Source organism: Aptenodytes patagonicus, chromosome 3 (genome assembly GCF_965638725.1).
Source record: "Aptenodytes patagonicus chromosome 3, bAptPat1.pri.cur, whole genome shotgun sequence".
Lineage (NCBI taxonomy): Eukaryota > Metazoa > Chordata > Aves > Sphenisciformes > Spheniscidae > Aptenodytes > Aptenodytes patagonicus.
Window position 1 is genome coordinate 97,751,398 of NC_134951.1, and position 13,914 is coordinate 97,765,311.

At 41.5% G+C, this 13,914-nt stretch overlaps 1 protein-coding gene across 1 annotated transcript; it reads right to left on the reverse strand.

The window, feature by feature from the left end:
- Positions 1–4,743: 4,743 nt before the first annotated feature.
- LOC143159078 (potassium channel, subfamily K, member 16-like) lies at positions 4,744–13,914 on the reverse strand. Its single transcript, XM_076335556.1, has 5 exons — positions 13,702–13,914; positions 9,590–9,704; positions 8,882–9,048; positions 6,290–6,455; positions 4,744–4,967 (listed from the first exon to the last, which is right to left on the reverse strand). Exons 1-5 carry the CDS (start codon positions 13,912–13,914, stop codon positions 4,744–4,746), a joined length of 885 nt encoding a protein of 294 aa, XP_076191671.1.

Sequence of the window (13,914 nt, forward strand, 5' to 3'; positions counted from 1 at the left end):
CGGCCCCGCTGCCGCCACCACCCCCGGAGCTGAAGGAGCTGCCGCGCCGGGGGCGGGAGCGGGGCCGCCCACGAGAGGAGGGCTGCGCCGGGCCGGGCCGAGCAGGACAGGGCGGCCGGCCCCCAGCGCCTCCCCCGGGCCTGCCCCTTCCCACCCTCCGCGGCGCGGAGGGAAGCCCCGAGCCGGGCCAGGCAGCTGGTTCTGCCGCTTCCCCTGCAGCGGCTCGCTCGCTCGCCCACCCGGCCCGCCGCCGCCTCCTCTTCCTCCTCCTGCTGCCTCTCCGCTCCGCTTCCCACCTGTCTTCTCAAGAGCGCAAAACTGCCCTAGGGCTCCATTCTCTGTGCCGCGTGTGTCTGTGCAAGGACGGGCACCGAGTCACGTTCGTCCCTTGGAGGGATGCTACCCAACTCCCTTCCCAGCAAGCCGAATTGCTTATCTAGCCAGCTGGTACCAGTGACAGATCACCATACCAGCAGCCTGCGTAAATCTAGTTTCCTCCTTCGCTCAGCTGCTAAGCTCATTTAAAAGGCAATAAGCAGGTGTTTCTGATAACGACTCTTCGATATAAACAGCTGTAAAGGTGACATGTTTGTGAGAGGCTTTTTGTTGTTTTCCTGTGAAAGATGGGAGTGTTTTCTTCATCTAGGTAGTTCCTGAGACCTGTTTGATTAATTATTTTCTTGTATAGAACTACATCAAATGTTCCCCTCTGTTCTCTCACCAGTAGAAAAAACAACCAAATTACTTTGGGTGTGTAAAAAGTCTGTGATTTACTTATTTTGTTGCAGAATATGAGATAAAGGGGAATAAACCCACTAAATTTCTGAACAGGACGCCTTTATACACTGTCAGATGGTAATGTCTTCTGATGCTGCCCTGGGATATTTTTTTGCCAGGGGAGCGTTCGTACTGTTACAAATAAGGCAGCCTTCAAACAGGTATTGCACCACCGGAACAGTTATGGTAATGTGCTAATTCATGTTTTTCTGGGAGGTGCTTTAAACTGACTAGCATAAACTCATGGATTTACTGGCAAGATGCAAAACTTAATATGCAAAGGATACACCAATTCCAGTTTAAAGATATCATCCTGAATGCAGTCTTAAAAAAAAAAAAGGTATGCTGCTTATTGCTCAGTCTTAACTCTGCCTTTTCAATGTATTCATTACTGAATGATGTTTAAAATGGGAAAGAAAAAAGCCTTTTACAAAAATATATCTGAGAAAGAAAAGATGCAAAGATACTAAAAAGTATATATACTCAAGTTTCTCTTTCGTTTAAGATCAGGAAATAGACGCATCTGAGCTACATTTTAACTGCGTTAAAATCGGATAGTTTATACAAAGCACACCAAGTATATCCATGCTGAAACATTACGGACTAAACATATAGCATTTAATGTTTATGCTAAAGTTATATTATATAAAACAAATTACAGGGTGAGACTCAGTTACTTGCCTGTAACTACAGGCAAGACTCTGAAAACCCAGGACATCAAGCATGTGCTTGCTAGAAGGAATTTGGGGAGGAAGAGAAGAGATCAAGATTCACAACAAATCTTCACAGAACCATATAATATTTTAATGGCTGATTTTCTTGACTATTCTCAGCAATGTCACTTGTGTGTCAGCCTTCCATTTACATCTCCAGAGAGAACGGCTCAAATATTTGCAGATGATATGTTGGTGTTGTCTGGAAGGTACCGATATATCTGAGGATGAGGAAGGGCTTGCTGAGTAGGCTTAGAGGGTAAGCGTAAGCCTGGAAGGACATTTGCTTCTTGTCCTGCACTGGACTGCAAGTGGTAGCTGCTCAGGACAATGTGCTACTTTTCCACATCACAGATGAGCACCGCCTGGGCCGTTGCTTCTGCCACAGGCTGCAGAGCTACATTCAGAGGCTTCAGAAGTGCTGTTTTCCATGCATCTGAGCTGAGCATCTTGTAGCAGGTTGTGTGATCTCCATTCTGTGCAGGATTGCACCCCTGGTAAAAAGGGTTATTAAGAGAGCAGAAGAATCCCTTTTGTGCACTCCTCTGACTCCTAGTAAGTCCTTGTGATTGCACAGTTCTTACACGTTATTTTTCTTAGCTGGTCAGTTGATAGTTGTTGACTACCTTTTTGTTAGAGGAAGGGTACTAGGAAGCACTCAATCCATCCATGCTGAAGAACTGGGCCAGTGCTCCCAGGACGTATCTCAAAGTGACTGATTACAGATGTGCATGACCTTTAGGATCTTAGGATGTTGAAAAATTGACAAAGTGAGCAAGAAATTTCTATCACTTGTGTAACACAGGAGAGGTCATCAGTATCTTTCTCTTTTCTGTTCCAACATGGCCATACGCTTGATTTAAGGTATCTTTTTGAGTCTTCCGGCAGGCAGCTTGAGAACTGCTGCAGCTACTCTCAGCCTTACTAAAAGCAGCAGTAGCAAAAATTTCAGAAGATAGTCTCACCGCGCTGCTACTTTGCAAAATCAGTATCAGGTACAGGAGCAATTTTCTGGACTGCAGTAAAAGCAATCCAAACTCCCTGCTCTCAGATGTCAAGTAAGAATGATTTCAACAAACACTTTGCCGGTGAGTGGTGCGTGCATGCTTTCTATCCCTGATAAACCTCATTATCATTTTTTATGGCATGCAGCATGGTGTAAACACGGTATAGGATCACCTTTAGACTAGTGCATGTTTTGTGGCTGGCTGTGGCTAGATAAAGTAAGGAAGGCATGGCAAAAGGCAAGGTGAAGGGAACAGGTCAGCTATAAAAGTCATTAGAACTTTAGTTTTGTTTTTCACACAAACAGGCCTAAAATGTCTGGTAGTGTTGACACAAGGCAGGTACAGAGTACAGTGATGGTGGTGATGTTAGCAAGTGCATATGCAAACATTATGACCGAAGAATAGAGAATACTGAGAGAGAAAGTTTCCCATGAGATTTGCAAAGATACAAAAAGCCAGACAGGAGAGAGTTGGCTGCTCTTAGTGAAAGAGGCTACAAAGCAAGCCGTTGCACAAATTTATGGGAATAGCTGAGGGCATAGAGGAAGATCAGTGCAAGAGCTGAGGAGATAAAATCTGTGAGGTAGGTAGTGGTAAGACATGAGGGCAATCTTAGATGGGATAAGCATTTGAAAACTCAGTTCTGAAATGAGTTATAAACCGTAGCTGGCATTCTTATATGCCAGCATTTCAGGTTTGAGCAGCCACACTGCACTATGCAGGAGTCAGCAACTAGCAAAGAATACAAGCACCAAGTCAGATGTAAGAACAAGTGTCTGTTGTGACCTTCCTCAGCAGTAAAAATCTAGCACAGAAAGTATGCAGGAAGAGATTTGTGACCTACACACGTCTGTACATGTTTTATGGACACTTCCCCAAAATGCAGTACCAAAGCAGCTGCTGAAAGGCTGACATTTGATGTTACTGTAGCCTGTCAGCCATAGGCTAGCTTGGGGCTAGTCTACATGCCCAGTCATATTTCGCTCACACTTTACATTGAAGTTCCACTTATAAATGAGTTTAAAAGGATTAATTGATGGTTAGTATGAGTTATACTGAATAAATAACAGTATGTACATAATTACAGGCATTCCCATGGAACGTGTTAGTGATGGTTATAAACAATCTAGTATGGTACTCAATGAATGGATAATTGTTTTATCAAGTTTCTATAGTTTAATACAGAGTATGACTACAGTTTTATATCTCAGGGACTAGCCTGTTATAAGGTGCTTATATGTCCTTCTTTGGCTTTTCTGCTTCTTTGAAGATGGCTGCTGTTACTTTTTGCTTGCAATAACTGTGATAAAATCAAACTCCTTGTTTCTCATGGGTGACACTAGGCGCATGACTGAGGATCAGATTTAAGACAGGAGCCTATCATCAGCCTTGTTTAGAGGTAAACGGACAGCATCAGCTCTGTATGGTGCATGATAGTTCTTCAATGAACTGGCCCAAAACAAATGCCAGACTCTAATAATATTTGTGATCTGGCTGGAAATAAGGAAGTCTGCTAGCATTTAGATTTAGTTTAAAGTGCTGTTTTCAAGTGGCTGTGAAATGAAGTGCGATAAGGATAAGGACCTGCTTTGAGCTGTCAGTTCGCTCTGAAATGAATTGTAACAGTCTAAGTAGTGCTGGATAGACACATAATTTCTGCACAGTTTAAGAGGGAGGCATTTTAGCCCAGGAACTAAAGAAATGGTATCATTTTATATGAAAGCTGCTAATTTCAGACAATATCAAATGACTCTTAATTGGATGGATGTCATTAAGCAGGTGGCCATTACTGTTGATATTCCTCTGTGGTTTTGTTTGTTTTCTGATTGGAAATGAAGAAAAAATTCTGTACCTGACTTTTTCCACTTGAGATTCTTGGTGACATGACTTCTCATTGGAGCTGGGAGGCAGTCACTCTGGATGTTTTGAAAATGAGTGACCGTAAGAACTGAATTCCTCTAGAGGAAGAGAAAGGATAATAATTGATTGCTTTAGGGGAAGTTGCCTTTGTTCAGTGAGAAGTGTAAAATGAATCCTGGGACAGTTGTTTTACCATGCATGCTACTTCTTTGGAGGTTTTAATTGGCTGATGCCTACACAGTGTGTGGAAATTTCAATGCATCTGAAACAATTCCTCCTTAGGAAACAGTCCACAACCTGTGGTTTAGTCCTTTATCCACAGGGCTTGCTTAGTGTGAGATATAGATGAAAGATGCGCTTTCAAGATTGCTTTCTGTGTACCTTGCTCAGCTAGGGATGTGGATTCTAGGCTGCTCAGGTTCATCTTCCAATTTGGTGGTGGCTCCTTCTGCCAAGCTTAAGTCAGGCTTGTGCCACTTTAGCTGAAGGAATTTTTCCATCAAGTCAGCTCCCACGTTGAAGACCAGAGCCAGCCAGGCCAAGCCGAAAACAATCCAAATTGCAGTTAGGCTCCTGTACACTGGGATATAGTGCTTGTTGGGGTTTGTGCCTGAAAAATCCAGGAAACTTTGCATGTTAATCCTGACAGCTTCTGCCTGCCAGACAACATACATACTCGTACACCCTCTCCACCTCCTGCAAAAGTGTATGTTTAACAAGTTTGTGTGATCTATGAGCATTCTTTTTTTTTTCCTGTTTTCTTTTTGTGTTCCAACTCTCAGGTTAAGCTTAGCACAGTTGGCATCAAATCTCTGAAGCCGAGGCTATATAATAAAAATAGCCATATCTAATGTTAATCAGGGATGCACAAAATCGAGTGTTTCTAGCCACTGACAAAGAAAAAAATAATCTTGGAAACCCCGTGTTGAATCCATATTGGCCATATTTTACTCAAGAGACACACAGGGGATCGCGGATGATTTAGAAAGATACGGTTTACTACCTCAGTGATATAGTGATTGCTTTTTGTAGGGTGATATACCTCAGTAACCAGGATTCAAAATCACCTGGAGAATATTGTATGGGAAATGCAGCCATTTTAAGTAAGTGATTATGGGAATCTTAATCCCCAGTTTGATATTTCCACAGCATGGACAATCGGTGCAGCTGATACAGGCACAGGACAGCACTGCAGCCATCCATTTAGTCTCTGTCATCCAGATCATCATGAAACTCCATAGTGCCCAGATTCAGCATGGGATGGGTTTTTATCTCCTTTTGGGACACAGTTACGACCCCTAGGAGAGGAGAGCTACTACTCGTGAAGTAACAGACCCTAGTGTTTTTAACAAATAAACACACTATACATAATCTGTTAAGAGCATTTGTTCAAATAAGTGGGTGGAAAAACAGCCTCTCACGTGTATCTACTGCTATGTCTCAGCCTAGATCTCTAAAGACTATGTATTCTCACTGGGTTTGTTCTCTTTCACAGGCGTCCCGGGGTTGTCAGTAATATTCTCCCCATTGTAAGTACTGATCATTTCATATTTGACATGATTTCTTATTGGGAATGTTAGGCACTTGCTGAAACAAATCACTGTTAGGAGAGGGTGGTTCAAAGGCTTAATACTGACAAAAAGATTTCATTTATATTCCACCTGTCACTCATGGATCACATTTGTACCAGCTTGGACATAGTCACTGTTGAATGGGTGTTCAGTGGCATATGTGAAATGAGTTTGGTGACTCTCAGCTGCCAAGAGAAAAATGCCCATGTCGTATAATGCATTAGCTCATTATTACCAGTCTGGCTCAGCTCACTCTTGTACCAGATTTATAGTGGAATGGATATCTATGCTCTCTGTATTTAGCTTTATACTAAAGTTACTAATTTCAACAAAGCTCAGTCCAGTTCACCTTCTTTATTACCTACTACATAGTCCCCAAATCCAATGGTGCTCAGGGTGATGAAGGTGAAGTAAAAACCTTCTCCGTAGCTCCAGCCTTCTACGTAACTGAAGACCAATGGTGGGAACACTAGAAAAAGCAAGGTCCCAGCGGTCAGGAAGATGGCCACTGCCAGTGTTTGAACCACCTGAAAGATAAAAGGAAGATGGCAGCTAAACAGCACTGAGCAGGTGTCTAGTGGAAATTCTGGGTCTGTTTTGCTCTTGAATCACAAACCCACTCCAGCTGGGAGCAATGTCCAAAAAAGGAAGGATAAACCAATGCTTCCATGCACCGCAGGCTGACCTTGCTGTTTACCCTGCACGTAGATATTGTACCTAATCACGAATCCAAAAAACCCTCAAAATTAGGAAAAAAAGGAGGATTTTTTAAAGCTTTTTGCAATGAGTTTTTAAGTATGCTCAAGTCATATTTTCAAACTTATTATGGCAACCATAGGAATGAAACACTCACTTTACAATTTCAATTCAAGTGGAGATGCTCTCGTAATCAATTGGCTCCTGTCTGTGAGGAAAATCACCAAGTATTGCATAACTCATGATACAAAGATTGGCAAGAACAAAACTGGGTTCTCTTCACCATGACTGCTTCCAAAGATTTATAAAGTGGCTTGCAAGAGCTCAGCCAAAAATATGTTTGGATGAAATCTAAGTGAAGTCAGTTTGCCTGCTTTTATTTTTAACTTAGAAGCATTCAGAGCAGAACTGTTTTCTGTCAGCACAGGGCAGATCTGTGTCTCAGTACAAACGTCTGCCTTCTGGGAGATAAGTTACAGCATATGTGGCTGCGATAGATAGGTACACAGAATGGTCAGTGGATGGGTCGTGACAGGGGATTTTAGGAGTTTAGGATTGAGGATCAAGAACTCACTGATTTCCAGGGAACACACTCTGGTGAACTTTTGACTAGTGATGTGTGGGCTGATGCAAACTCATTGCAATTGTTTAAAAATGCCCTCAAGGGTATTCAAACCAGAGTATGATTTCCTATGCATGTGCCTATTGTGACTGGATGAAAAGCCAAACCACTGTTTAGAAAGTAGGAGGTCCAGGTATCGTGTTTTTCTTTCTCTCTCTGTATTATCTCACATATAAAATAGTCCGCTGAGCTTGAGAAACTTGGCGTGAGCCTACTGGGTGACTTTGACAAATCACTTCTATATTATGTGCCATGTCTCTCCAGCTGCATAATAATACTTACCTCATTTGCAAAGCACTTTGAGAATTACTGATCGACATGGTTATAGTTGATATCTGTTCTCATTTAGTTCATTCCAGAAGCGTGATAGCATTTAATTAGATAATAAAGTTTGCATAAAATTTTATACTGAAATGCACAATATTACTTTTTACCCTGGCTTTTAAGAACTTTCTGGTACAAACCTATAACATAGGGGACAGTAAGTCAGGAATGAAGAATAACTGATTGTAATTAATTTCCCAAAACACGACTAAATTGTGTTTAAAAGGAGATGAACCAACTTCATAGAAGAGGCTTTTCAGAGTGAACAAGCAGATACGGCTCCAAAGCTTTGTCTGATCATAGGAGTTCTGCTAGAAATGAGGTGTTAATTCAGGAGTGAAAAGAAAAAGAAAAAAAAGTCACATCCCTGAGGTGCTATTAGAAATCTCAGGAAAGATGCAGCTATGCTAGCATGAAAATCCTTCTGGTGGTAGAGCTGCATGTATCTGGGGAACAGACATGGGTTATGCAGCTAAAGAACTTGCTCATATAAACCAAGTCTGCATTTGACAGTACCTTTATAGCTTTCCCAGTGTAGGTAAAGAATGCAGTGACTCAGAGATTTTACAAATGAGAAAGAGAATAAACTTGTGCCAGAACTCTGAAATGTTTCAGCATATCTAACATATCTAATCTCCCTTTTCCCTAACTGAAGGGGGTCAATTCATTGAACCTTTACTCGGAAACACGCACTAACTTTGTTATAAATGACCTTCATGTATTTTCTATTATCAGTGCTTCCCTTATTTCAATACATCTGGACTAGTTCAATGACTCACCAATAAACTATAACTAAGGAGAAGGAGTATTTATTTACATTTCAAGAAAAGAAAAGGAAGGAAGCGCTAAATTGGTGGCACAATCAGGGAAGGTAATTCAAGCCAGATTAGCAGGCCAATAAAAATAAATTGTCTTTGCACAGTGTAGAGCTTGATTCTGGATAGATGCTAGCATAGGCTAGATAATAAGAGCTTGATTCAGCAATGTGTGTATGTGCATGTATTCTGCTAAGGTCACCGAGCTTAAGGACCCTGCTCAAAATTGAGGCCATGCTTGCTTAACAGTTTTGCTGAGTCAGGTTTTAAAAAGGCAAATCTAGAGTCCCTCAAGCAAAAGCAAATTGCTTTAAAGCTATCGTAGATAAACAGAGTATATCAATTTTCTGATATAGAGGGCCACGTAATTGCTATGGTTCAGAAAAAATGTAGGCATACACAAGGAAACCCAATCTAGCAACGGCAGTACCTATCTGAGAAGAGAACTTTAATTAGGTTTAAAATAGTGGAAATAAATGATAGATCGACACTGTACCTGGGCACGGCCTGGCTTTTGCACCCATCTTTCCAGGGTAATCAGATGAGCATTGAGGCCTTTCCCCAACTGATTAAGGAAGGCCAGGTTGAGGGGCACTCCGAATAAGGCATAAAACACACAGAAGATCTGCCCTGCCACTGTGCTGGGGGACAGGTTACCATAACCTGGAAAAAAAGAAGAAAACAGCTACATGAAAAAGCTTTACAGTCAGGCTGCAGGCCATCATGGGAAGTTCCTAGGTTTGGAAGCTCAGCTGTGTTAAACTTCAGGAACCTGTGGACCTATGATTTTTCTGCAATTAAATCTGCCTACAAATTGCCATAGCTTATGATGGAGCCCTGTGCTTTCACTACTACTAACAGAAAATTTAACATGAAAAATATTACTCTTAAAGAGTATTGTAATTTTCTATAGGTCTCTGATTTTGTGGTGAGTGCAACTGAGTGCTTCAAAGCAACCTCAAGATGTGCTGTGCATGTCGAAAATGATATTGCATGTACCACGTAGGCACTCAGCTTTTTTTTGCAGGTATAATATGCTGGATACACAAGAATAACAGGTATAATTGGAAACCAATAGAAAACCGTAACCCACAGTACTCAAGATTGTCTTGCAGGTGTATTCTGTCCACCAATTGCACATTTCTGGGGGCTTTACAGGACAGCTGGAGGAAACCCCAATTTATAAGGAAAGAGAGTACCTCACCTATAGTGGTGACAACAGTTCCTGCAAAAAAGAAGGAGTTGCTGAAGTCCCAGTTACTGGGATTCGTAGAGTTTCCTTCTGGGTTGACCCCTTTTTCCCATGCTTCCATGAGGACCTGAGGCAGAAGAGGTCAAAGGAGCAATGAGCAACCCATTAGACCAAATCAGGAAGAATGTCAGAAAAGAAGAGAGAAGTAAATATTGCTTTCCATCTTGAGCAAGCAGAGCAATAAACAGTGTAGATAATAGGGTAGAGTTTGACTAAAATGGCCTTGTGCTGACATGGCAAAACTTGGAAATAGAGCTGGCCAGGAACTTGAACTCTTGTCACTGGAGAACTGGCCATTGAAGTAGGATAGGTTCCATAACAGGTTGCAGGCTAAGAGGAAGGGAGTGGAGGGAGTCCCCAAAGTGATGAAACTGGGAAAAGAAAGTGAAGTTACGCCATAAAAAATAAAGGCAGTTCCTCTTCTCTCCTTCCCTAGGCTAGTCATCTTACTCCAGTTTTTAATTTGGGCATGTGTAAATGTATGGTTGTGTCTGTGGGGAGGGGCATGGGGAACATGCTCATTTCTGTTTCCTCCATGTAAGTACTAGTGAGGATGAATTACTCTTTTTGGCTATGACTTCTCAATAATTTTCAATGAATATTAGGCTTCTCCTAGTCTGAAAGATTAGCTAATGAAATATTCTCTGCTATTCCAGATAGCTCTTACCAGATGACCAAAACTATGTACAAAAGAAATGCTGCTCCTATTTATGCATCAAATATCTTAACTGCTTTAGTGAAGACTGTGTTCCTTTGCTCTCCTCGAGGATTTCTCTCAAGGAGACTGGTTACCCTCTGCTCAGTTGCTGGGGTTTCAAGAATCCCCTTGTTTGTTACATACCAATTTTGAGGTCCAGGTCACAGCCTTCGTCATTTTGCCAAATGCCTGAAGGAATTACTTGTTCATCTCTTCTAGAGACTTTTGTATGATGCAAGACATGAACAGGATTCAACAGCAACCCCAGCTTAATTCCAGGAGTATGAGACCAAAGAAGATATTCTGTCTTGATTCAAATGTTGACCACTGGCAGAAGGATTGCTTATCTGATGAACATACCCACTGCAAGGTATCTGATTTTGCATAGGTTCTGCAATATTAGCTGATTTGTGTTGGTGGATTGAGTGTCCTAAGTTTAATAGCTAACGTTATTCCTTCAGTAAAAAATCTTACAGCATTGGTCAAGTCCATCAGATAGGGCTGCTAGGCATCATCACATGTGATCTCACGATTGAAGCGTCAGCAGAGTTTCTTTTCAATATGACAAAGAACTTTACATTATCCATTAAAAGCCTGTTCTTAGAATGGGAAGAATTCGACACGTCAAATTATCTAGAGTTGACTATTTTATTTGCTGGTTAGAAGGAACACACAGAAGCTACTGAGGTGTGAGTCTTTTGAAATGTCTAAAATAATCACTGGTTTAATTCATCCCTGTAAGGAACACTGGTCAGTTCTATCCATTTCAATGCACAAGATTTCAGAGGAGCTACATTCACATCATGAAAGCCAGCATGGAAGAGTAAGACAATATTGAATGTTGAACACTTCAGACATAGTCTGACTAGGCCAGATTTCTTCGTATGATCGTCGCTTTTAAGTACAACCCCATGAAAGAAACGGCATCCTGGTGCCCAGGAGAATCATTCCTAAACAAACAGGTTCATGTGGGACAGTTTTAATGGCTCCTAGCTCCTTTCCATCTACAGCTCAGGTAACGGTTATAGCTGGAGTGTGAACAGAGTAGCTGTTGAATGGTTGGTGAACATTAGCTGTTGCCTTTGGGAGCAGAAGTAGCCAGTAAGTAAAAGCAATATGCTATAATTTACAGTAAGAGTATGAAGCCTACATAAAGCTATAGTAGGATGTGGAGAGAATAAAAACTGCCTGCCATTTCTGCTCCTGTCCCCCTGCCAATGCACATTGCAGCCACTTGTGGTCATAGACAAGGATTTGGTCCTCTTGGTCTATATTTATATCAGTACCTTTGAGGCTGAAAAAGTATGGACATAATCAAAACAGGGACTTAAAATAGGTACCGCCTTACTCAGTGGATCTGCTTCTCAGTTATGCTGTCAGAATGGCATGATTTCCCGACCAAAGTATGTTTACCAGAGACGCATTAGATCACAGAGTTTGGATTTGCACTTTCCCAAACCTCCAGGCTGTTCAGCTTAGGAGCTGCAGCTCAGGGCCACCTCTCAGCTAGGCAGTTTTAGCCAAGCAGAGCCAATGCAGTTTATGGACATGGAATCGCAAGAATTTACTTCATGCACAATCAAGTCAAAAGTTAATGAATTATAAGTGGTAACTCTATTATTAGTGATAACGGATATGCAAAAAGAAACCTGGGTTGATTCTCAGATTCCAGGATTTAGGTTTAAAGAACTGGCAATAAGACAAGACACCTTATACTTTTCAGCTGAGCAGACTGAATCTAGTGGCTGTGTCTCACCACAGCCTGAATACTGGGACTTTTCAGACTGAAACTTCTGACATGATGAACAGGCCTCCTTAACCATATAGTTAAAATGTACAGAGATATGATTGCTTCCCTGCATTAGTTTTAGAGTTAGAGATTTAATATGGAAAGACTTCTATTCCCTACTATTAGTAAGAGCTGGACAAATTTCTTAAGAGGTCTTATAATGACAGGTGAGTCAGAGGGCACCTGCACTTACATTTACCTTGAGAACTATCAGGTCTAAGTACTTTGAAGCTTGGTGCATTGTAGATGGTAATTTGGTGCCCTCAGCTGGTTTTGTCTGGAACAGTTTGCAAGTGAAATAATTGTATCTGATTCAGCAGAAATGCAGTAAAATGTGATTCTCTGAGTGGCACGGCAGTGCTAAGGAAGCTCCACTGGAGCCAGAGAGAGTAGAAACCCACCCTAAGGTTTCTAGGGTACTGGAAATTTAACTAAACCTTTCAATCCTATGAAGTATCCCAATTTGGTTTAGAACGAAAATCAGGGTTTTCTCATCTACAGTCATCACCACGGAGATAAGGGAAAGACAGGTAATATCACCAGCTGGTGAAGCTGAAAAAAAGACATGTTTTTAGGCATGTAAGTTCTTGAAAAGTCTAGTCATTTTCTGGCCAATGCCAAATGTTCCACAAGAAATATATCACAGTTTTAGTAATCAGAACATTGCCCTTGTAGACAGAGGCTCAGGCACCTTTTCTTCCCTTTCTGATCTGAACTTCACTGTTTGCTTAAATTCATTTACAGAATCTGGGCTTTTTGTTGATCAAAAGCATATACCTTCGTGGAAGTCCTCTGACTCAGACAGTGCAAACTTGCAGCATGTTTAGAGTTTCTATGAGGTTTGGTAGAAAGAGTTCAAACTGTTTAGGCACCCAGCTCTTTAACTGGATAAATTTTGAGCATGAAGAAAGTGGTAGTTCAAGGATTTCTGTCCAGCTCTTGCAATACTAGAATGAGAATATGTCTAAAATAATACCAAGAAAGGTCTAGTAATTTATTCCAGCCAGTTTTGAGGAATAGATTTAAATGTAATTGAAGATGTCATTAATTGACAACCCATATTGAACAAGAGCCCTTTATCTCTTATTATAAGTGATAGCTGACACAGTTCATGATGTTTGACTTTATCTTTTCTTTAGAGGCCTGGAAGTGCAGGACCACCTTCAAAGGCGGTAGACAATTTGTAGTACAAAAGAAAGTTTGGACTGGTAACCTTGGAAGGGCAACCTACTTTTTGTAGGTTTGATTCTTGTTTTTTGTCCCCATGCATAGTTCCCATGTAATAATTAATGAAGGAGCTGAAAACCATGAAGTTGAAATTATTGCAAGGTAGCACGAAGGTGCATCAGCAGATTTGCATATTTTGGGAGTTCATGACTGGAAAAAGAAAGAAGTGCAATAGATCAAGATAAAGAGGTATGTAAATGGGCTTGAGAAACCTCTGCCTTTCTCTTGTATAGTTAGTCCTTTAACGTCATGGACAGCAGATCAATTTATGACATGCTTGGCCACAACAGTATAATTTCTTCTAACCAAAAGAATGCTTGAGCCAAAATAATGGGAGCCTGTTCCTCTTACCTGTACAAACTGCTCCAGGGCTTGCCTGTCCAAGCATGTGTAGTTCTGCAGGAACTTGATCTTCTCCAGCTGGAACTGGTCCCGAAAGTGGGTCTCTGCCTGCTTCTCCAGCAGCTGGAACACCATAGCGCCCAGGAGGAGGTAAAAGAGATAACCCAGTACCAGCAGCGGAGTCCAGCTGATCTGCCGGTTGTGAATGGTGAGGAAGGGCAT